This window comes from Nerophis ophidion, linkage group LG24 (genome assembly GCF_033978795.1).
Source record: "Nerophis ophidion isolate RoL-2023_Sa linkage group LG24, RoL_Noph_v1.0, whole genome shotgun sequence".
Taxonomy (NCBI): Eukaryota; Metazoa; Chordata; class Actinopteri; order Syngnathiformes; family Syngnathidae; genus Nerophis; species Nerophis ophidion.
The window spans coordinates 15,939,366-15,963,812 of record NC_084634.1 but is presented as its reverse complement, the minus strand read 5'-3'; the positions used below and the strand labels follow the sequence as shown (position 1 = coordinate 15,963,812).

Here is a 24,447-nt window from a genome sequence, read left to right as displayed (position 1 = left end):
GCCATTAGTCGGAATGGTTTCCCATTCTAAGTCCTCCCCGTAGGTATACACGGAATCTGAATCCACGACTGTGCTATGTTTTATTTTATATTTTATTTTTTTTTATGATCCAAAGTGAACGATGGAATAATCAAACGTGTAATTATGGGGAAGCGTTTGTTTGCTTGATGTGACCTTTTTTACATTGCAAAGCAGTTCTTCCTTTTTAATGAGGTGGTGTCATCATTTATTCATTTATTCACGTGGAGGGGAAGCTTGCTGTGTTTATTTTGCAGTAAGTGTACGTTTTAACTCAACATTATAGCACACATCATCGCCACTTGTGACAAGGTTTTAGATGAACGCCGGAAAAAAAACTGAAAAGACCCTTCGTTATACATTAGTCTTTTGATTCAGGGTCTGATTGGTACTGAGCGTGAACCAAATAAAAGTACAGAATTAAATACCTGCAGAATGATGTTGGTACCACCAGGTATGGCGTAAAGTAAGATCATACAGTACCATATTTCAATACTTTTTTTTTTCTTTTAACCTGAGTACCTACTCGGTGGCCTAGTGGTTAGAGTGTCCGCCCTGAGATCGGTAGGTTGTGAGTTCAAACCCCAGCTGAGTCATACCAGAGACTAGAAAAATGGGACCCATTACCTCCCTGCTTGGCACTCAGCATTAAGGGTTGGAATTAGGGGTTAAATCACCGAAAATGTTTCCCGGGCGTGGCCACCGCTGCTGCCCACTGCTCCCCTCACCTCCCAGGGGGTGAACAAGGGCATGGGTCAAATGCAGAGGACACATTTCACCACACCTTGTGCATGTGTGACCATCCTGGGTACTTTAACATGAACTTAACTTTAACCAGTTCAAGTACAGTGGGATAAAAAAGTATTTAGTCAGCCATCGATTGTGCAAGTTCTCCCACTTAAAATGATGACATAGGTCTGTAATTTTCATCACAGGTACACTTCAACTGTGAGAGACAGAATGTGAAAAAAAATCCAGGATTTCACATTGTAGGAATTTTAAAGAATTTATTTGTAAATTATGGTGGAAAATAAGTATTTGGTCAACCATTCAAAGCTCTCACTGATGGAAGGAGGTTTTGGCTCAAAATCTCACGATACATGGCCCCATTCATTCTTTCCTTAACACGGATCAATCGTCCTGTCCCCTTAGCAGAAAAACAGCCCCAAAGCATGATGTTTCCACCCCCATGCTTCACAGTAGGTGTGGTGTTCTTGGGATGCAACTCAGTATTATTCTTCCTCCAAACACGACGAGTTGAGTTTATACCAAAAAGTTCTATTTTGGTTTCATCTGACCACATGACATTCTCCCAATCCTCTGCTGTATCATCCATGTATCCATTTTGGTATAAACTCAACTCGTCGTGTTTGGAGGAAGAAGAATACTGAGTTGCATCCCAAGAACACCATACCTACTGTGAAGCATGGGGGTGGAAACATCATGCTTTGGGGCTCTTTTTCTGCTAAGGCGACAGGACGATTGATCCGTGTTAAGGAAAGAATGAATGGGGCCATGTATCGTGAGATTTTGAGCCAAAACCTCCTTCCATCAGTGAGAGCTTTGAATGGTTGACCAAATACTTATTATTCTCCAAAATTTACAAATAAATTCTTTAAAATTCTTACAATGTGAATTCCTGTTTTTTTTTTTTTTTCACATTCTGTCTCTCACAGTTGAAGTGTACCTATGATGAAAATTACAGACCTCTGTCATCATTTTAAGTGGGAGAACTTGCACAATCTGTGGCTGTCTAAATACTTTTTTGCCCCACTGTTCTTGGCGGGGAAACAATCACTCAAAACCAACTGCTTCTCAGTTAGATTTCCCAAATTTTACAACAAGAGGCTTTCGAATGAAAAGCCATGCATGCGACGGCCATTTAAAAATTTATATTTTGTAAAAAAATTTAAAAAATGATAAAACAGAACTCAAGACACAATTTAGGTCTTAAACCATATTAACATTTTAGCTATTTCTCATTACATAACATTGTTTTGCTCCTTTTTCTATTTGTTGTACATTTTTACTCTTGATATTTAGTTTTTTTTATTCCATTTCTATAACATGCTGCGGGCCGAAAAAAAATCAATGCCACACTTTAGATACATTTACTTCAAGTAATTTACAAACAAAAACAAAGAGGAGGCGCTGGAAACTTCCACTGAGGCTTCACTTTTCAAAATGAGCTAGCTCAATGCTCATTTACATTGGATTTTCCGTGTACATGCTGCCAATTAGCATGAGCAATTTTTCAGGTCAATTTCAACGGCATTTAATCCGGTAAGGAAAATGATCACTGTACATAAATATTCAAAATACAATACTAAGAAAAAATGAAAATACAAACAGCATCAACAATACTAGTAATATATATAATAGTTATGAATTGTTCTAAATATGTATGTGTGGAAGGGGGCGTGGCCAGTGGGCCTGCAGCAAAGTGGGGTGTGCCAGAACGATATAGACTTAGACTTCCTTTTTATTGTCATTCAAATTTGAACTTTACAGTACAGATAAGAACATTTTGTTGCATTAAGGTGCAGATATAAATAAATACACAACTGTACAGATAAATATATTGCACTTTTGCATATGCATCCATGTTTATGGATGTATGTTATATTGTCTATAGTCCAGCGAGTTAATCCATTTTGGAGGGGAACTGAGGGGATTATTATGATGCGATCAAGAGTCTTACGGCCTGAGGGAAGAAGCTGTTACAGAACCCGGAGGTTCTGCTACAGAGGCTGCGGAACCTCTTTCTAGAGTCCAGCAGTGAAAACAGTCCTTGGTGGGGGTGGGAGGAGTCTCTGCAGATTTTCTGAGCCCTGGTCAGGCAGCGGCTTTTTCAGATCTCTTATACGGTTTCAAATGTAAAAAAAATGATTTGTCATGTTTTGGCCGGTTTGCAGCAAAATGTAACATTTCCTTTCCCGAACTGTCGTTTTCCAGCTAGGGAGGAGAACGTGGCCACCTTCCGCGGCTCCGAGTACTTCTGCTACGACCTGTCGCAGAACCCCATCCAGAGCAGCAGCGACGAGATCACGCTCTCCTTCAAGACGTGGCAGCGCAACGGCCTGCTGCTGCACACGGGCAAGTCGGCGGACTACGTCAACCTGGCGCTCAAAGACGGCGCCGTCTCGCTCGTCATCAACCTGGGCTCCGGGGCCTTCGAGGCCATTGTGGAGCCCGTCAACGGGAAGTTCAACGACAACGCCTGGCACGACATCAAAGTGACGCGCAACCTGAGACAGGTAACCGGTGGGCCGGGGGGGAAAGCGCCGATGACGGGTGGCGTCGGAGGCGGGGGGCGGATTTTTTTTTTTTTTTTCCAGAGGGAAGGGTCTGAAAAGGGGCGAAGTGAAAAATGTCGCCATGTTCTTATCAGTTGTCATCGCATTGCCACAGACGGATCACGTTTTGAGTTCTTCTTTTCAGTCATGGTTTCATTTCTGTTGTGCTGAAAATGTATAAAGAAAAGCAGTAAAACTTATTTGCCGTTTTGATTAGTCACACTTGACCTTCTGCTACTTCCTCATTGCTTTTGCAAAGCAATTTATTATTTAGTCTCTTTTGAAAAAGAGTAAGAAGAAGCAAGGCTTAGCCAAATATGCTATTTTTGTAGTATTATTTAGGAGTATTTATTGCGTATTTACTTATTTAATGTACAAGTGTTCCTGGACTGATAGAATTTGGAGCTTGTTTGCAGTGGAACCTCAGAATGGGAACTCATAAAAGCCCTTTTTTTTGCCTAGCGTCAAATGTCCAATGATGACTTTTTTTTGGCTTGGAAAAAAAAAACGTGGCTCTCCAAGTATAGTCATTCACATTGACGTCCCACTGGGTTGTGAGTTTTTTCCTTGCCCTTATGTGGGCTCTGAACCGAGGATGTCGTTGTGGCTTGTGCAGCCCTTTGAGACACTTGTGGTTTAGGGCTATACAAATAAACATTGATTGATTGAAGTATCAACATAATGGCCAACCTTATTGTTTGTGCCACGGTGCCATCTTTTCGACGAGTTCTGCATCTTTTTTTTTTAAACCTACCAGGAGTACAGTTGCTGTTCCGACTTACAGCCGTCCATAGCGTTTTTACTCGTATGAATTATTCCTCAATCCAAGCAATGTTTGTAAGTTGTACAATATAACTAAAACAATTCATACTTTTACTAAGGTGTCCCATGTGTGCTGTGTAGCCATGGTAATGTAATGAAGCTAGCGTCGTTAGCATTAGCTACAATGCTAATTCGCTTACTATGAATATCTTTGTTAGTTTTATTACCTTACAATGGCATTATTTTTGTATTGTTTCAGTTTATTAAATTCACCAAAACACTGAGTATATGAGCCACACTTGATTTGAGAAGAAAATCATGTTGAGATAGATAGATGGATGGTACTTTATTGATTCCTTCAGGAGAGTTCCCTCAGGAATATTAAAATAATTAAAATTTAATTCAAATTAAAATATACAGACACATTGTATTTGTCTGTATATCAGCTGCACCGTACTGTAAGCTGCAGATATATACTGTACGTTGTAAAATGAGATTTTTTTTTAGGTGCCTATTTACATTAACAATGTCTGTAACACGGCAGTAAAACGGCTGATTTGACAAAACAGAAAAGTCATAGTCATGGACCCATTAGCTGCGGAAGCCAGCTTGTACAAAATCGATAACTCCAAGGTGACGTTTTGGTGGAGTTACAAAACTGAAACAATACAAAAAAATGCCATTATAGGTTAATAATACTAAAACAATTTGCATATTTGCTAACGCTAACGACGCTAGCTTGATTACAATACGATAGCACGTAAAAATAGTGCATGAAAACACTGCTATCAAACGTGGCGCTTTAGTAAGTATGAATTGTTATAGTTGTATTGTGAAACTGTAATAGGTGTGAATTGTTATAGTTGTATTGTGAAACTGTAATAAGTATTAATTGTTATAGTTGTATTGTGAAACTGTAATAGGTGTGAATTGTTATAGTTGTATTGTGAAACTGTAATAAGTATTAATTGTTATAGTTGTATTGTGAAACTGACAAACGCTGCTTGGAGAGATGAGTGAAGAAATTACACGAATAGAAACGCTATGGGTGGCGAGCAGACGGAATGGTACGAATACTTCCGGTTCAAGGCATGGAACAGAACAAAAATACTTTAGACTTTTAACCTGCAGCAAAAGATGGCGCCGTAGCACATACAAAAACAGTTGCTAAACGGTAAAAGCAAACGGCCAAACAAACATGTTTAGAACGACGAACAAACTTTCTTACATTGCTTTTTAAAGCTATATTTTTGAAGCTATCTTTTTAAGAGGTGTTTGTGTGCTTCTAGACTCTAAACTCTGAAAAAATGTATTTTATAGATTTTTTTTATTAGTGGCTTTAAAAAAGGTATGCACGGGTCTCTGATTATTCGCTAAATATAGCAACAACAAACAACTTATTTGCAACCCGGACCATTTTTACTCAGTCCTCTTATGCTCTGGCAGGGCAGGTGCCTGCCAATAAGTTTATGATCGATGCCACACAGATATCGCCAAGCGTGTTTGTGACGGAAAAACACAAATAAATTATTAAATAGAAAACACCGTTTTTGTCGTCTCTTCCTGGGCGCCATTGTTTTGAAATCCAATCAAATTGCCTTTGACTTCTGAGGTTCCACTGTTGGATGACGTTGCTCATTTAGAGCGAGCAGCGCCGATGGGCGCTAATGCTAACTGCGAAGCGAGATGTTGTTTGTGTCTTGCAAGGTGAGAGACAAAACGGTATTGTTAGTATTTACTAGTGATGGGTCAAAGGATGCTGCGGCATAGGTGCATTGGGAAACCCACGCAGTCCCTCGAAGCCTCGACGTGTGTGTCGCTTTAAGAAGAACAAAAAAACCCACCAATGTTACTAGGAAACGGAACATAGTTTAGGATAATTTTTATGTCGCCATATAAGATAATGGCGCTCCATTTCCTGTTTACTGTTTGGATCATTGACCAGAGTACATGTCAATACAGCTAGTGAGTGTTCCATACACTCACTGAGGCGTCATTTACCCATCACTAATACATATGTAGTTCTAAAAAAACAAATGATAACATAGTGTGAAGGTTCGCTTTCTTCTTCTTCTGCCCTTGCTTTTCACTATCATTTTCTTTCCACTTTTATATTCAGGGTGAAACAAACACTACATGTTCTGTCGGGATTTGTGCCGTCTGACACATTTCTGTCGCCAAGTGACGATGACGTAGGGCAGGGGTGTCGAGCTCGTTTCCATTGAGGGCCACACCGCTTGTAACCGTGCATATACTGCATAAGAATTATGACGTATAATCGCCTTGTGTTTCTACACTATTACCTCTGGATTTAGCATTTTATTCCCACAAGAAAATGTTTGGAATACATGTTGATAATACAAGGGGTGTCCCAACTTTTTCCAACAAGGGCCTTTTACTAAAAAGTCAAGGTATTCAGGTACCGTTTTGAGATTTGTATTTTTTTTTTTTTTTTAAAAAGGGTAAAAATAGAACTCACTATATTTTATTATTTTATGAATACACCGTGATATATATTTTAGGGGGAAAAAATATATATTTCCATATATTAGCTGCCCAGGACTACAAGCTGAAGATATATATGTTGTGCAATTAGTTATTTACACAAGAATATTATGGAAATGCTTATTTAAATACCTTAATTGTTTCCAAACGGTGCCTGTAACACGGCAGTAAAACCGCTGATCAAACAAAACAGAATCATCTCCTCATAGCTCTATAATCAGCTAAACAGACTCAATAACTCCACGGTGACGTTTTGGGGAACTATTGAAACTGAATCAATACAAAAAGAATGTCATCGTTAGTTAATGATACTAACACAAATTTTCGTAAACCTGTTAGCATATTGGCTAATACCAAGGACAGTAACTTTATTACATTAACATAGCACACAAATATGCATGAAAACATTCTTACAGACATCACTATGGTCCGGTTTAGCAGGTAAGAATTGTTTTAGTTATATTGTAAAACTTACAAACGTTGCTTGGAGTGATGAATGAAGAATCCATAAAAGTAAAAACGCTATGGACGGCTAGAAGACAGAGCGTCACTTCTCCTTCCGGCTGGAAGCATTAAATGGAAGAACACAGTAAATCGTCCAAAAAGATGGCGCCATAGCACAAACAATAACTTCTCAGTGCCTTTGCTTGTTTTTTGGGGGGGTTTTTTTGCATTATGACATTCAGCGAAAAAAAAAAATTCATATATTAGCTGCACCGATTTATAATCCGCAGAGTCCAAAGTGTAGGGAAAAAACAGTGGCTTATCGTACGTAATTTATGGTGTATTGAAAACAAAAAAATTGTGTCGGCTTTGTGTTACGGGTGGCAAAAGTGTATTGTCACAAAACAGTAAACATGTAAAAAAAATAAGCTAAAATGTTGATGATACAGATAATAATACACTTATAATACAAAACTCATCTTAAGTTGTGTCTTTAAATACTGTGTATACCAGTATGTCTGTTTCTATCTTTTATTTTTTTAATGAAAAATAAATATATATATAAATTTAAATGGCTCCTGCATACTTTGACTTTTAACTATACACCCCTGACTTATTAGTAAAATATATAATTATTTTGTAATTTTTTTTAACATTTTTACTCTTTTTTTTCTTTCTGTTTTTAACCCAACAATATACTGCGGGCCAACAAAACCGGGGCTGCGGCCCTCTCTGTGGACACCCCCTCGGTTAAAATATATAATTTTTTTGCAAGGCCCCATAGTTTTTATGTTTAAAAGGCATGCAATTGTATGCAGCTCGTGCAATTTTCCCCCTCCAAATGTTTGAAGCACAATTACATTTAGTAATAAAGATAAAGTGTTTTATCGACGCATGTTATTTCCATTAAAACAACGACGTCGAGATGTGACTTCGCGACGAATCTCTCGCACGAACCGAGTAGTGTTTGTTCACCCCACTAACTCATCCACGTTACAAGTCATGTTTTACTAACCGAGATCTAACCAACTAATGTACTAACTGACATCCTAATTTGACATCATTTTTGTTTCTTTTCTGTCCATCCTTATTAACAACCTTTTTTTGTTCACTATTCTTTTGATTTCCTTTCTTCCCCTTTTTCTGGAAAGCAATCAGGCATTGGACACGCTATGGTAAACAAACTACATTGTCTGGTAGATATCATTCTTATTGTCTTTTTTTTGGGTTTGCCGTGTGTTCCCTCCCCCTCTCTTCTTTTATGCGTTCTTTTTGAGTTCCATCCTAGACACTCTTATCAAAAAATGAGGAGATGGGTTTGTATTACCAGGCAATTCTTTCTTCACTTCTCAATTTCCTTCCCGACCTCCCAACAACCTTCTTCTTTACCCCACAATTCCCCATCCCAATTTTTTTTCTTCCACTTTAGCTTTTACTTTTTCCCCCCTCCACATTACTGCAGATTTAAAAAAAAAAAAAAAAAAAAAAGAAAATTAAATTGACTTCTACGCCTTTTGCCGGGGCAACTTACTTTTTTTTTCCTTTTGATTTGTTCACACAAAAAGTCCCCATTTTTTGTGAGGACTGTCGTCCAGAACTGACAGAAGCTTTCCACAATCCCAGCAAAGATGGGGACCTCAACACAGAGCCCTAAAAAAGTACCTAAAAAGTGGAAACCCCTGACCTTCATTGCGGGAGCTCTGACAGTTGTTTCCAACTCACTCTGGCGCATGGCATGCCCACACATCACCCACCTGTCACAATCCATGCAACCCCAAATTAACCACTAACACAATCATTCATCCACTCACCCTTTCATCCGCCACAAATCCCCCCATTTTGCCCTCCCGTGTGTTTTTGTAGCATGCTGGTGGACGTGTTCGTCTTATCTAACCCTCATCGCCTTACCTCTGGGCCCATATGCACGACATTTCCAAGAATACGCATCCAGATCGGGATTTTTGATCTGGTCCAGCGACTTAAAGGGGAACTGCACTTTTTTTGGGGGGAGACTTTTTGTCCATTCCTTACAATCCTTATGTAAGACAAGAACTAATCAGTAAATAAACGCCAGCAAAGTCAGCTACAGTGTGAAGACAAACGCATATTTTATTGGAAATTTTCTAATAAAGCAGTCAAACAAAATTGTCTTTCCTTGGATTTATTTGAGAAGCGTGAGCATCTCAAAGGGCACAGGTCACGTTGACGGCAAAGTATGTAAAGCAGTGCTCAATAGGAAGAGAGATGCATTATCGGCCTGGTTAGTGGCCAAGTGGTTAGAGCAGGGGTAGGGAACCTATGGCTCTAGAGCCAGATGCGGCTCTCTTGATGACTACACCTGGCTCTCAAAAAAATCTTAGTTGACATTGCTTAACACCATAAGTAATAAATAATACAGCTGGTAATCAGTGTTAAAAATAACGTTCAAAATGTAAAACATTCCCATGTATTTTAATCCATCCATCCGTTTTCTAGAAGTCGCATTCATGGTAAGAAGTCATTTATTTATTATCGGTTGGCTTCAGAATAACAATGTTATTAAAAAGAACAAGAAAATGATTATACTCTAAAAATGTTGGTCTTACTTAAAAATGCACGCATTTAGTTGTATTCAGTGTTAAAAAAATATTATATGGCTCTCGCGGAAATACATTTGAAAATATTAGGCTTTCATGGCTCTCTTGCCAAAAAGGTTCCCGACCCCTGGGTTAGAGTGTCCGCCCGGAGATCGGTAGGCCGTGAGTTAAAACCATATCGAAAGACTATAAAAATGGGACTCGTTACCTCCCTGCTTGGCACTCATGATCAAGGGTTGGAATTGGGGGTTAAATCACCAAAATGATTCCTGGGCGCAGCCACTGCTGCTACTCACTGCTCCCCTCACCTCCCAGGGGGTTAACAAGGGGATGGGTCAAATGCAGAGGACAAATTTCACCACACCTAGTGTGTGTGTGACAATCATTGGTACTTTAACTTTAACTATACACAATGAAACATTAACAAAATGAATGATTATTGAACTAACACCTTATTAACATGAAAAAAAAAAAACTTAAAAATAACCTGGTATTGATTTTTTGATATCAAAATAAAATGCAGAGGATAATCTCACCACACCATTTGAGACAATCATTGGTACTTTAACTTAACTTTTATTCTTTATGCACTGATTCCAGTCCGGGAGGGAGAGAGTAAGCTCAGTTCGGAGGGGGTAGAGAACATATGAGTTTGGAAATTTTAACTAGATTAAAAAAAATAAAAACAACTTTTACGGTGCAAATACGGACAAGGTCATTCTCTAGTCAGAATGAGCTTTTTATTTGTTTTTTTAATCAGAATTTGCTTTTCAAGGAAATACTGCAGTCTATAATGGCATAGTGCAAGGATACATAAATATTTTCCATCATAATATGGCTCCATTCGTTGCAATTCACCTGACACATGAAACGTGACAAATTGGGACGGAGTGTGTGCTATCCACTTTCGTGTTGAATATCCTAAAATGGCGTTTTGTGGCAATTCCATCTTTGACCACATCGTCGACCCTTCCCTACTTTGTCTTAGCGTTTATGCCTATTTTAGCACGGCTTTTAATTCTATCTAAATTGCGTGACGTCAGATTAAAACGGCACCTATTGACTTTAGAGCCCTGCTCTTCAGTTATTTTCTCTTAAGGCTCAGTATGTCATTTTAACAACATAGTTAGCTCTTTGTGATCAGGGTGCAGATAAAATTATTCGTCTGCGTTAGCACTTATAATAACAATATTGCTCATACTAATAGTTTTCAGGTTACGAAATGTCAATGCAGTATTGTTGGCAGGTTTTGGATGATTTTTAGACGGGTTTATTGGGCGGGATAGTGTACTTGCTGTATAATAAATATATATGTATATATATATATATATATATATATATATATATGTATGTATACATATATGTGTATATATATACATCTATATATATATATATATATATATATATAGATAGATAGATATATATATATGTGCGTGTATATATATGTATATATGTGTGTATATATGTGTATATATATGTGTATATGTGTGTATATATATATGTGTATATATATATATATATATATATATATATATATATATATGTATATATATATATATATTATATATACATATATACAGTATATATAAAATATATATATATATATAAATCTCCTGACGATTGAGGGAACCCCTCATGAAAAAGTTCTGTAGAGATGAAGTAGTCTTGTGATTTTTCCCACACTTACATATATATATATATATATATATATATATATATATATATATATATATATATATATATACACATAGAAACTTGTGTTCTTGTCTTACGTAAGGATTGTGAATAATAGGCGAAATCCCCCCAAAGGTGCGGTTCCCCTTTAAAGCGCAACCCTTGCACTTGAGCAGAAAAAACAGATCAGAGATCAGCTGCAGCTATTCTGAGAAAAGGTTCGGATATGGGCCTGGGTCTTCTTGAATGTGCATGCGACTCTGCACCTGGTGTGGTCCGCCTGAGCTTTGTCCGGAACCATCCGATGAATCCCTTACCTGTTCAGTTAAATGTTTGTTGTTTTTTTTGTTTGTTTGTTTTTTCTAACAGTGATGGTCTTGGTTTTGCAAGTTGTCGTGGTGTGAAAAAGCGCCTCCTTTGTTTTGCACGTGTGTACAAGAGAGAAGAGTGCGGGAGAATACGTGTGTGTGTGTGTGTGTGTGTGTGTCTGCAATTACAAGACGGATCCCTGAACCTAAGACAAGTGTCCACAATTTGTCCTTGGTTTGAGCATTGTACTAACCCTTCCCCCGACCTAAAATATCCAAACCAAACCTAGGATCCATTTTCTTACCCCCATCAAAGATAAAGAAAATATGCCTCTGCCATATTTTCTTTACCTGTCCTGTGATACCTATGGCTAAAAATCCATTACCCCAATCCAAACGCTGTCTGGTCCAAATCGATCAAGTAACTAAAAAAGCTCAAAAATGACGTGCGAAAATACCTAATTTTTGAATGCAGACCAAGGAAGGAGGTGTGTTTTTTTTTTATACGCAGCGCCATATCGAATGCTAGATTGTAATTGTTGGGCTTTCGCTATGTGTTACCCCACCCGACAGGTGACCATATCCGTGGATGGGATCCTCACCACCACGGGCTACACCCAGGAAGACTACACCATGCTGGGCTCGGATGACTTCTTCTATGTGGGCGGGAGCCCCAGCACCGCGGACCTTCCTGGATCTCCCGTCAGCAACAATTTCATGGGCTGCCTCAAGGAGGTAGGACAACCTTCCTGAAAGAATCAAGCGTGTCCGTGGCCGGCTCAGTACTCTGTGGGGTGTTTTGTTTACCCCCTCGGAACGCAGACCAAGGATGAAGTGGTGGAAAAACTCCCCAGCAAATAAGACTTCATCACCCAGGGGCTGCTTGGCAGCTGCTACTACTAAATAATTGGCTTTACTAAGCAAACATCGCACTATTCAGTATTCATTACAGCTACAATATGTACAATAGCCGTTAGCTCGGTCGTCATGACGAGTGTTTCTAAAGTAAAATAACGTTAACGTGACAAATGTCAACCCTGAACGTAGATTGTCTTCCTCATGAAATGTAGTAAATTAGTGAAGTCCGTTTGCTGCTAGTCTGACATCGTAGTTGTCTAGTTACAGCCGCGTTAGCTAGTTGGTATAACGTTCAATATTTAAAATTAAGAACAATATTCTAAGTATGGCTAATGTAAATTTTGAAATAAGGCGATCGAATCATTCTACAGATTTAGTAAATTGTAGCAAAGTATGTGGGCGAATAGTCCGACATTGTAACTTAGTAGCTACAAACGTGTTAGCCGACTCATATTACGAGTTTGCTACGTACAGTGAGAAAGCTTTTTAAATAAAATCAACATTCAAACCACGGATTTAGTCATTTATGAAAGTACATTTATCATATAATCATTTGTGAAATGTAGTTAGTGGTAGAGAAGTCAGTTTGCTGCTAGTCAGACATCGTAACTTTGTGGCTACAACCGTGTTAGCCAACTCCAACGACAAGCGATGTTGAAGAAAAACTAACATTCAATAAGGCTCATGTAAATTTTGAATGTAGATTAGTTGTCCAATCATTCATGAAATGTAGTAAATTAGCAAAGTCCGTTTGCTGCTCGTCTGACATCGTAGTTAACTAGTTACAGCCGCGTTATCTAGCTGGTATGACACTCAATATTTCAAGATGAGAACTATAGTTTAAGCATGGCTTATGTCAATTTTTAAAAAAGGCAAGCTAATCATTCTAGAAATGTAGTCAATTGTAGCAAAGTCTGTTTGAGGCTACTCTGACATCGTAACTTAGTAGCTACAACCATGATAGCCGACTCATATGACGAGTTTGCTACTTTATATAGCTTGTATGACAAGCAATTTTAAATAAGACCAACATTCAAAACATGGATTGAGTAAATTATGAAAGTGAATTTACTCTTTAGTAATGTGTGAAATGTATTTAATTGTAATGAAGTCAGTTCTCTTCTAGCCTGACTTCGTAACTTAGTATTAGCTAGCTCCAATGACAAGCGATTTTGAAGAAAAAATAACAACGTTCAAAACTTGCTTAACGAAAATTGTGAGTGTAGATTAGTTGTCCAATCATTCATGAAATGCAGTAAATGAGTAAAGTCTGTTTGCTGCTTGTCTGAGATCGTGGTTAACTAGTTACAGCCACGTTATCTAGCTGGTATAACGCTCAATATTTCAAGATAAGAACAATAATCTAAGCATGGGTATTGTACATGTTGAAAGAAGGTGAGCTAATCATTTTAGAAATGTAGTAAATTGTAGCAAAGTCTGTTTGCGGCTAGTCCGACATTGTAACTTAGTAGCTACAACCATGATAGCCGACTCATATGACGAGTTTGCTACTTTATATAGCTTGTATAACAAGCAATTTTAAACAAAACCAACATTCAAAAGACGGATTGAGTAAATTATGAAAGTAAATTTGCCATTTAGTAATATGTGAAATGTAGTCAATTGTAGTGAAGTCAGATTGCTGCTAGCCTGAATTCATAACTTAGTATTAGCTAGCTCCAATTACAAGCGATTTTGAAGAAAAATAACAACGTTCAAATCATGGTTAATGAAAATTGTGAGTGTAGATTAGTTGTCCAATCATTCATGAAATGTAGTAAATTATAAAAGTCCGTTTGCTGCTTGTCTGAGATCGTAGTTAACTAGTTACAGCCATGTTATCTAGCTGGTATGACACTCAATATTTCAAGATAAGAACAATAATCTAAGCATGGCTAATGTACATGTTGAAAGGTGAGCTAATCATTCTAGAAATGTAGTAAATTGTAGCAAAGTCTGTTTGCGGCTAGTCTGACATTGTAACTTAGCAGCTACAACCGTGTTAGCCGACTCATATTACGAGTTTGCTACTTAGAGTGAGAAAGCTTGTATGACAGGAATTTTAAATAGAACCAACATTCAAAGCACGGATTTAGTAATTTATGAAAGTATACTTTCAATATAATAATTTGTGAAATGTAGTTAATTGTAGTGAAGTCAGTTGGCTGCTAAGCCTGACATTGTAACTTAGTAGCTACAATCGTGTTAGCCAACTCCAACAACAAGCGATGTTGAAGAAAAACTAACTTTCAACATGGCTAATGTAAATTTTGAATGTAGATTAGTTGTCCAATCATTCATGAAATGTAGTAAATTAGCAAAGTCCGTTTGCTGCTCGTCTGACATGGTAGTTAACTAGTTACAGCCGCGTTATCTAGCTGGTATGACACTCAATATTTCAAGATAAGAACTATAGTTTAAGCATGGCTTATGTAAATTTTAAAAAAAGACAAGTTAATCATTCTAGAAATTTAGTAAATTGTAGCAAAGTCTGTTTGAGGCTACTCTGACATCGTAACTTAGTAGCTACAACAATGTTAGCCGACTCATATGACGAGTTTGCTACTTTATATAGCTTGTATGACAAGCAATTTTAAATAAAACCAACATTCAAAACATGGATTGAGTAAATTATGAAAGTAAATTTACTCTTTAGTAATTTGTGAAATGTATTTAATTGTAATGAAGTCAGTTCTCTTCTAGCCTGACTCCGTAACTTAGTATTAGCTAGCTCCAATGACAAGCGATTTTGAAGAAAAAATAACAACGTTCAAAACATGGTTAATGAAAATTGTGAGTGTAGATTAGTTGTCCAATCATTCATGAAATGTAGTAAATTAGTAAAGTCCGTTTGCTGCTTGTCTGAGATCGTAGTTAACTAGTTACAGCCACGTTATCTAGCTGGTATGACGCTCAATATTTCAAGATAAGAACAATAATCTAAGCATGGCTATTGTACATGTTGAAAGAAGGTGAGCTAATCATTTTAGAAATGTAGTAAATTGTAGCAAAGTCTGTTTGCGGCTAGTCTGACATTGTAACTCAGTAGCTACAACCGTGTTAGCCGACTCATATTACGAGTTTGCTACTTTGAGTGAGTAAGCTTGTATGACAGGCAATTTGAAATAGAACCAACATTCAAAGCACAGGTTTAGTAATTTACGAAAATAAATTTACAATATAATAATTTGTGAAATGTAGTTAGTGGTAAAGAAGTCAGTTTGCTGCTTGTCAAACACCGTAACTGAGTAGCTACAACCGTGTTAGCCAACTCCAACGACAAGCGATGTTGAAGAAAAACTAACATTCAATGAGGCTCATGTAAATTTTGAATGTAGATTAGTTGTCCAATCATTCATGAAATGTAGTAAATTAGCAAAGTCCGTTTGCTGCTCGTCTGACATGGTAGTTAACTAGTTACAACCGCGTTATCTAGCTGGTATGACACTCAATATTTCAAGATGAGAACTATAGTTTAAGCATGGCTTGTGTAAATTTTTAAAAAAGGCAAGCTAATCATTCTAGAAATGTAGTCAATTGTAGCAAAGTTCGTTTGCTGCTAGTCTGATCTCGTAGTTAACTAGTTACAGCCGCTTTAGCTAGCTGGTATGACGTTCAATATTCTAAGATAAGAACAATATTCTAAGCATGGCTAATGTAAATTTTGAAAGAAGGCGAGCTAATCATTCTAGAAATGTAGTAAATTGTAGCAAAGTCTGTTTGCAGCTAGTCTGACATTCTAATTTAGTAGCTTCAAACGTGTTAGCTGACCCATATTACGAGTTTGCTACTTAAAAGTGAGAAAGCTATTTAACTATAACCAACATTCAAAACACGGATTGACTAATTTATGAAAGTAAATTTACCATTTAATCATTTGTGAAATGTAGTTAATTGTAGTGAAGTCAGTTCGCTGCTAACCTGAGATCGTAACTTAGTAGCTACAGCCGCATTAGCTAGCTCCAATGACAAGCGAACATTCAAAACATGATTAATGTAAATTGTAAATGTAGATTAGTTGTCCAATCATTCATGAAATGTAGTAAATTAGGGAAGTCCGTTTGCTGCTCATCTGAGATTGTAGTTCACTGGTTACAGCCACGTTATCTAGCTAGTATGACGCTCAACACAGCCGGTGTTTCCTTGTTTACATTCCCGAAGGTGAAGCTTTAATATGGAACAGAGGGGTCAAGCAAACATGGTTCCCTACCACATGTCAACCGGCAGGTTTTGGTGAGAAAATTTTGGTAATAAGTCGGCTCTTGGCTTCACGGTGGATGAGGGGTTAGTGCGTCTGCCTCACAATACGAAGGTCCTACAGTCCTGGGTTCAAATCCAGGCTCGGGTTCTTTCTGTGTGGAGTTTGCATGTTCTCCCCGTGAATGCGTGGGTTCCCTCCGGGTACTCCGGCTTTCTCCCACTTCCAAAGACATGCACCTGGGGATAGGTTGATTGGCAACACTAAATTGGCCCTAGTGTGTGAATTTGAGTGTGAATGTTGTCTGTCTATCTGTGTTGGTCCTGCGATGAGCTGGCGATTTGTCCAGGGTGTACCCCGCCTTCCGCCTGATTGTAGCTGAGATAGGCACCAGCGCCCCCTGCCACCCCAAAAGGGAATAAGCGGTAGAAAATGGATGGATGGATGGATATTTCAAGATTAAAACACTAATCTAAGTATGGAATTGTAGCAAAGCCTGTTTGCTGCTAGTCTGACTTTGTAGTTTATTTCCTAGCTACAGCTGCATTAGCTAGCTCATATAACTAGAGATTTTAAAATGAAATAAAACATTCTAAACATGGCTAATGTTTAGTATAACCTAGTCAGTGGCCTAGTGGTTAGAGTGTCCGCCCTGAGATCGGTAGGTTGTGAGTTCAAACCCCGGCCGAGTCATACCAAAGACTATAAAAATAGGCCCCATTACCTCCCTGCTTGACACTCAGCATCGAGGGTCGGAAGTGGGGGTTAAATCACCGAAAATGATTCCCGGGCGCAGCCACCGCTGCTGCTCACTGCTCCCCTCACCTCCCAGGGGGTGATCAAGGGTGATGGATGAAATGCAGTGTGTGTGACAATCATTGGAACTTTATCTTTGATGTACACTCTGAAGGTATATTAGCTGTTTAATCATTAATGAAATTAAGTAAATTGATGCAAAGTTTGTGTTCTGCATGCCGGATGTTGTAGTTTGCCAGCTTTGTTAGCTGACTCGTATGACGAAGAAAAAAACATTCAAAACATGGGCAAAATTTCAACCATCCGGTAATTTGGACAATTGGTTCTCACCCCGTTTCATAACTCAATTAAGTGCATGTTAAATCCCTTTAGAGATTTGGGAAAAAAAACGTTCTTTTAAAGCCTGAGCTTGAACAACTGTTTTAATTGTGGGTTGTTTCCCCAGAAGAAGGCCAGAAAGGCAACATAATAAAATTACGTTGTCAATTAAATGTGCTGAGTCGGCTTAGGGAGTAGCAAAACAACCCGTATTTCTGTGTCGAAAGTCATTCATTAGACTTGCTCTGAGGGAAATATCCTAAAAAATTGCTCCTGTCACATGCAATTTGCAGCATCAGCTTGAGTACGCCGCAAGAACGTCTCCCGATGGGCAGCAACCGGAGAAAAAAAAAAAAAAAGGAAATAGCTGCTGATGAATAAATCTGACAAATTTATGATGTATCCACTTTTAGCAATACAACATGCTATTTCAGTCTCGCTACGTTGTCAGAGGTGGGTAGACTATGAATACAACATACTCAAGTAAGAGTACTGCCACTTTACTCAAGTAAAAGTCGTCATCCAGACAATACCTTGAGTAAAAATAGGTAAATAGTGAAAAAAACTACTCAAGTATTCTGTATCCGGTGAGTAACTTTGGATTTATTTAGTAGCTGTTTGTGTTTACAAGTGTGAATTAGAGTTGTACGGTACACCGGTATTAGTATAGTACCGCGTTACTAATGAATCGGTACTATACAGCTTCTGAAAAGTACCGGTCCGCCATTGGTGGATCTACACCTAACATACACTGTAATGATACCAATTACAGGAGCGTATCTAGTCAATACTACTATGATTATAACTTTTTTTTGGCATTACTACATCTTCTTTCGTATTTTTATTTTTTTATATTATGTTTATAAACTCAGGAAATATGTCCCTGAACACATGAGGACTTTGAATATGACCAATGTATCATCCTGTAATGACTTGGTATCGGATTGATACCCAAAATTGTGGTATCATCCAAAACTAATGTAAAGTATCCAAACAACAGAAGAATAAGTGATTATTACATTTTAACAGAAGTGTAGATAGGACATGAAAGGCTATATCATCCCTTATATATATATATATATATATATATATATATATATATAAATATACACAGTGGGGCAAAAACAGTATTTAGTCAGCCACTGATTGTGCAAGTTCTCCCACTTAAAATGATGACAGAGGTCTCAACTGTGAGAGACAGAATGTGAAAAAACAAATTCAGGAATTCACATTGTAGGAATTTTAAGGAATTTATTTGTAAATTATGTAAATATTATTATAAGTATTTGGTCAACCATTCAAAGCTCTCACTGATGGAAGGAGGTTTTGGCTCAAAATCTCACGATACATGGCCCCATTCATTCTTTCCTTAACACGGATCAGTCGTCCTGTCCCCTTAGCAGAAAAACAGCCCCAAAGCATGATGTTTCCACCCCCGTGCTTCACAGTAGGTGTGGTGTTCTTGGGATGCAACTCAGTATTCTTCTTCCTCCAAACACGACGAGATGAGTTTATACCAAAATGGATACATGGAGGATACAGCAGAGGATTGGGAGAGTATCATGTGGTCAGATGAAACCAAAATATAACTTTTTGGTATAAACTCCACCCGTCGTGTTTGAAGGAAGTAGAATACTGAGTTGCATCCCAAGAACACCATACCTACTGTGAAGCATGGGGGTGGAAACATCATGTTTTGGGGCTGTTTTTCTGCTAACGGGACAGGACGATTGATCCGTGTTAAGGAAAGAATGAATGGGGCCATGTATCGTGAGATTTTGAGCCAACACCTCCTTCCATCAGTGAGAGCTCTGAATGGTTGACCAAATACTTAGTTTCCACCATAATTTACAAATAAATTCTTTAAAATTCCTACAATGTGAATTCCTGAAATTTTTTTTCACATTCTGTCTCTCACAGTTGAAGTGTACCTATGATGAAAATTACAGACCTCTGTCATCATTTTAAGATGGAGAACTTGCACAATCAGTGGCTGACTAAATACTTTTTTGCCCCACTGTATATATATATATATATATATATATATATATATATATATATATATATATATATATGTGTGTATGTATATATATATATATATATGTGTATATGTATATATGTGTGTATATATATGTGTATATGTATATAGGTGTATATATATGTGTATATATAAATATATATGTGTATATATATATATATATATATATATATATATACATATAAACAGTATTTATAAAATATATATATATAAATCTCCTGACGATTGAGGGAACCCCTCATGAAAAAGTTCTGTAGAGATGAAGTAGTCTTGTGATTTTTCCCACACTTACATATATATATATATATATATATATATATATATATATATATATATATATATATACGTTAGGCCAGGTAAAAACAGAGGCTATATCATCCCTACAACCCTGTTTTGCATGTTTCCCTGCTCGTCACGATATATTATTGAAGTTTCTGTGGCTATTACATGTATATATAGTATACCTTACATGGGGGTGTGGCCATTGTTGCACAATAGCACCTTGCTTCTGTGTCGGCATTATGAGACCAGTTCGTTATGTTTGTTTAAAGTCGACATGCTGGGGTGGTGTATAATTTAAAAATGTTTTTTTAGACACAGGTTTGCACTGTTGTATGGTGAACTAGATGTGATAATTTGCAATGTAATGGTGTGATCAATAGTATTGTTTTTAAGAGTCCATATGTATTTACTCAGCTCTGTAGAGTTCTTGAGTTGGGGCTTGCTAAATGATGCTGTGTGATTGTTATAACGGGTTTTAAAGGTGTTTTCTGTGAGTCCAATTTAAGTCTCTGTGTCTGAGTTGTCCTTGCGAGTGATGCTGGCTTAGTAAACAGCTGATTTTAAACAGTTTCCGTTGTGTAGGCAGGTAATCCTTTGTCTGCAATTGCAGCTATCTCTTGAGTTAGAGTCGTTAGGGGTTGCTTGTCTGTGAGTGCTCAGGATATTTTTGTTGTGTGAGTCAATGGTTTGTTTGATATCAATCATGCAGCTGTAGCTAAGTTTCAAGGTGTTCTTGTTGGATATGTTTGAATGCATGTTTTTTGGGGAAGTGCTTGTCAATGAGTGCGAGGAAGAAACCTGCAAAACAGGCTTGTAGGGATGATATAGCGTCTGTATTTTTTCCTGACGTAACGTATATTCCGCTCTACCCCGGTATTGAGCACTGCATAACGAAGAAAAACCACAGCAACTTTGACTGTATGTAAGTTTGTGTATATATATATATATATATATATATATATATATATACAAACCCTGTTTCCATATGAGTTGGGAAATTGTGTTAGATGTAAATATAAACGAAATACAATGATTTGCAAATCATTTTCAACCCATATTCAGTTGAATCTGCTACAAAGACAACATATTTGATGTACAAACTGATAAACATTTTTATTTGCAAATAATCATTAACTTTAGAATTTGATGCCAACAACACGTGACAAAGAAGTTGGGAAAGGTGGCAATAAATACTGATAAAGTTGAGGAATGCTCATAAACCACTTATTTTGGAACATCCCACAGGTATGCAGGCTAATTGGGAACAGGTGGGTGCCATGATTGGGTATAAAAACAGCTTCTCAAAAAATGCTCAGTCCTTCACAAGAAAGGATGGGGCGAGGTACACCCCTTTGTCCACAACTGCTTGAGCAAACAGTCAAGCAGTTTAAAAACATCGTTTTTCAAAGTGCAATTGCAAGAAATTTAGGGATTTCAACATCTACAGTCCATAATATCATCAAAAGGTTCAGAGAATCTGGAGAAATCACTCCATGTAAGCGGCATGGCTGGAAACCAACATTGAATGACCATGACCTTCGATCCCTTAGATGGCACTGTATCAAAAACCGACATCAATATCTAAAGGATATCACCACATGGGCTCAGGAACACTTCAGAAAACCACCGTCACGTAATACAGTTTGTTGCTACATCTGTAAGTGCAAGTTCAAGCTCTACTCTGCAAAGCGAAAGCCATTTATCAACAACATCCAGAAACGCCGCTGGCTTCTCTGGTCCCGCGATCATCTAAGATGGATGGATGCAAAGTGAAAAAGTGTTCTGTGGTCTGACGAGTCCACATTTCAAATTGTTTTTGGAAATATTCAACATCGTGTCATCAGGACCAAAGGGGAAGCGAACCATCCAGACTGTTATCGATGCAAAGTTCAAAAGCCAGCGTCTGTGATGGTATGGGGGTGCATTAGTGCCCAAGGCTTGGGTAACTTACACATCTGTGAAGGCACCATTAATGCTGAAAGGTACTTACAGGATTTGGAAAACATATGCACCCATCTAAGCGCCTTCTTTTACATGGACGCCCCTACTTATTTCAGCAAGACAATGACAAGCCACATCAGCGTGGCTTCATAAAAAAAGAGGGCGGGTACTTCCCTTGCCCGCCTGCAGTCCAGACCTGTCTCCCATCGAAAATGTGTGGCGCTTTATGAAGCGTAAAATACTACATTGGAGACCCCGGACTGTTGAACGACTGAAGTTCTACATAAAACAAGAATGGGAAAGAATTCCACTTTCAAAGCTTCAACAATTAGTTTCCTCAGTTCCAAAACGTTTATTGAGTGTTGTTAAAAAAAAGGTGATGTAACAAAGTGGTGAACATGCCCTTTCCTAACTACCTTGGCTCACTGTACTGGCTCACCTGCACTGGCTTCCTGTGCACTTAAGATGCGACTTTAAGGTTTTACTACTTACGTATAAAATACTACACGGTCTAGCTCCATCCTATCTTGCCGATTGTATTGTACCATATGTCCCGGCAAGAAATCTGCGTTCAAAGGACTCCGGCTTGTTAGTGATTCCCAAAGCCCAAAAAAAGTCTGCGGGCTATAGAGCGTTTTCCGTTCGGGCTCCAGTACTCTGGAATGCCCTCCCGGTAACAGTTCGAGATGCTACCTCAGTAGACGCATTTAAGTCTCACCTTAAAACTCATTTGTATACTCTAGCCTTTAAATAGACTCCCTTTTTAGACCAGTTGATCTGCCGTTTCTTTTCTTTTTCTTCTATGTCCCACTCTCCTTTGTGGAGGGGGTCCGGTCCGATCCGGTGGCCATGTACTGCTTGCCAGTGTATCGGCTGGGGACATCTCTGCGATGCTGATCCGCCTCCGCTTGGGATGGTTTCCTGCTGGCTCCGCTGTGAACGGGACTCTCGCTGCTGTGTTGGATCCGCTTTGGACTGGACTCTCGCGACTGTGTTGGATCTATTGTGGATTGAACTTTCACAGTATCATGTTGGACCCGCTCGACATCCATTGCTTTCCTCCTCTCCAAGGTTCTCATAGTCATCATTGTCACCGACGTCCCACTGGGTCATTATTGTCACCGACGTCCCACTGGGTGTGAGTTTTCCTTGCCCTTATATGGGCCTACCGAGGATGTCGTGGTGGTTTGTGCAGCCCTTTGAGACACTAGTGATTTAGGGCTATATAAGTAAACATTGATTGATTGATGGAATGAGTTTGAACATCAAATATCTTGTCTTTGTAGTGCATTGAACTGAATATGGTTTGGAAAGGATTCGCAAATCATTGTATTCTGTTTTTATTTACATCCAACACAATTTCCCAACTCATATGGAAAATGGGTTTTTTGTGTATATATATATTTATGTATGTGTATATATATATATATATATATATATATATATATATATATACATACATACATATATATATATATATATATATATATATATATATATATATGTATGTATATATATATATATATATATATATATATGTATGTATGTGTGTGCACAGCAAAGTAGAGGAATAGTGCAAGCCTCTTGTCGCAGTCGATTCTTTTCACAATAAAAGCAGCGACGTCCGGCCAGGGCAATGATATCACCTGACCATCACAGCGATTAACAAACAGGGATCGCATTTTTATGCATAAATTAATTTCTTTCTTTGGTTTTCTGGCTCTCCTACAATACTTGTTTAGTATTCAGGATACTAGGTCTGAAGCAGACGGTGAAATGAAATATTTCCTATCTGCGTGCTTGCATGTGTGACATTCCGAGTGTGACCCCGGCGATGCTCCGGCCCCTTGAGAGCGTGACACGGTGGGACAGAATCATGGAGGTGATTCACCACGTGTCCTGACAGTGGTGGTAGGAAGTGTTTCATCGCACGTCGCTCCATCAGGCAGGCACGGAGCCATCTGCTATCTGGGACCACGTGGACCACTCTTGAGGTGTTAAGACGGGGCGGTATAGCTCGGTTGGTAGAGTGGCCGTGTCAGCAACTTGAGGGTTGCAGGTTCGATTCCCTTTTCCGCCATCCTAGTCACTGCCGTTGTGTCCTTGGGCAAGACACCTTACCCACCTGCTGCCAGTGGCACCCACACTGGTTTAAATGTAACTTAGATGAAGTGAAGTGAATTATATTTATATAGCGCTTTTCTCTAGTGACTCAAAGCGCTTTACATAGTGAAACCCAATATCTAAGTTAAATTTAAACCGGTGTGGGTGGCACTGGGAGCAGGTGGGTAAAGCGTGTTGCCCAAGGACACAACGGCAGTGACTAGGCTGGCGGAAGCGGGAATCGAACCTGCAACCCTCAAGTTGCTGGCACAGCCGCTCTACCAACCGAGCTATGCCGGTTGGTAGATATTGGGTTTCACTGTGTAAAGTGCTTTGAGTCACTAGAGAAAAGTGCTATATAAATGTAATT

General features: G+C 38.4%; 1 protein-coding gene across 12 annotated transcripts in view; it reads left to right on the top strand.

Moving 5' to 3' along the window:
- The window catches only part of nrxn3b (neurexin 3b), a 799,837-nt gene that overhangs the window by 195,971 nt on the left and 579,419 nt on the right, over positions 1 to 24,447 (top strand). For 11 of the 12 annotated variants that reach the window (XM_061886827.1, XM_061886825.1, XM_061886819.1 and 8 more), the window contains exons 5-7: positions 2,974 to 3,275; positions 8,177 to 8,200; positions 12,157 to 12,318. In XM_061886827.1, coding sequence (XP_061742811.1) covers positions 2,974 to 3,275; positions 8,177 to 8,200; positions 12,157 to 12,318 — 488 coding nt within the window. The remainder of the gene's footprint in view (positions 1 to 2,973; positions 3,276 to 8,176; positions 8,201 to 12,156; positions 12,319 to 24,447) is intronic. The other variant, XM_061886820.1, reaches the window with a different exon arrangement.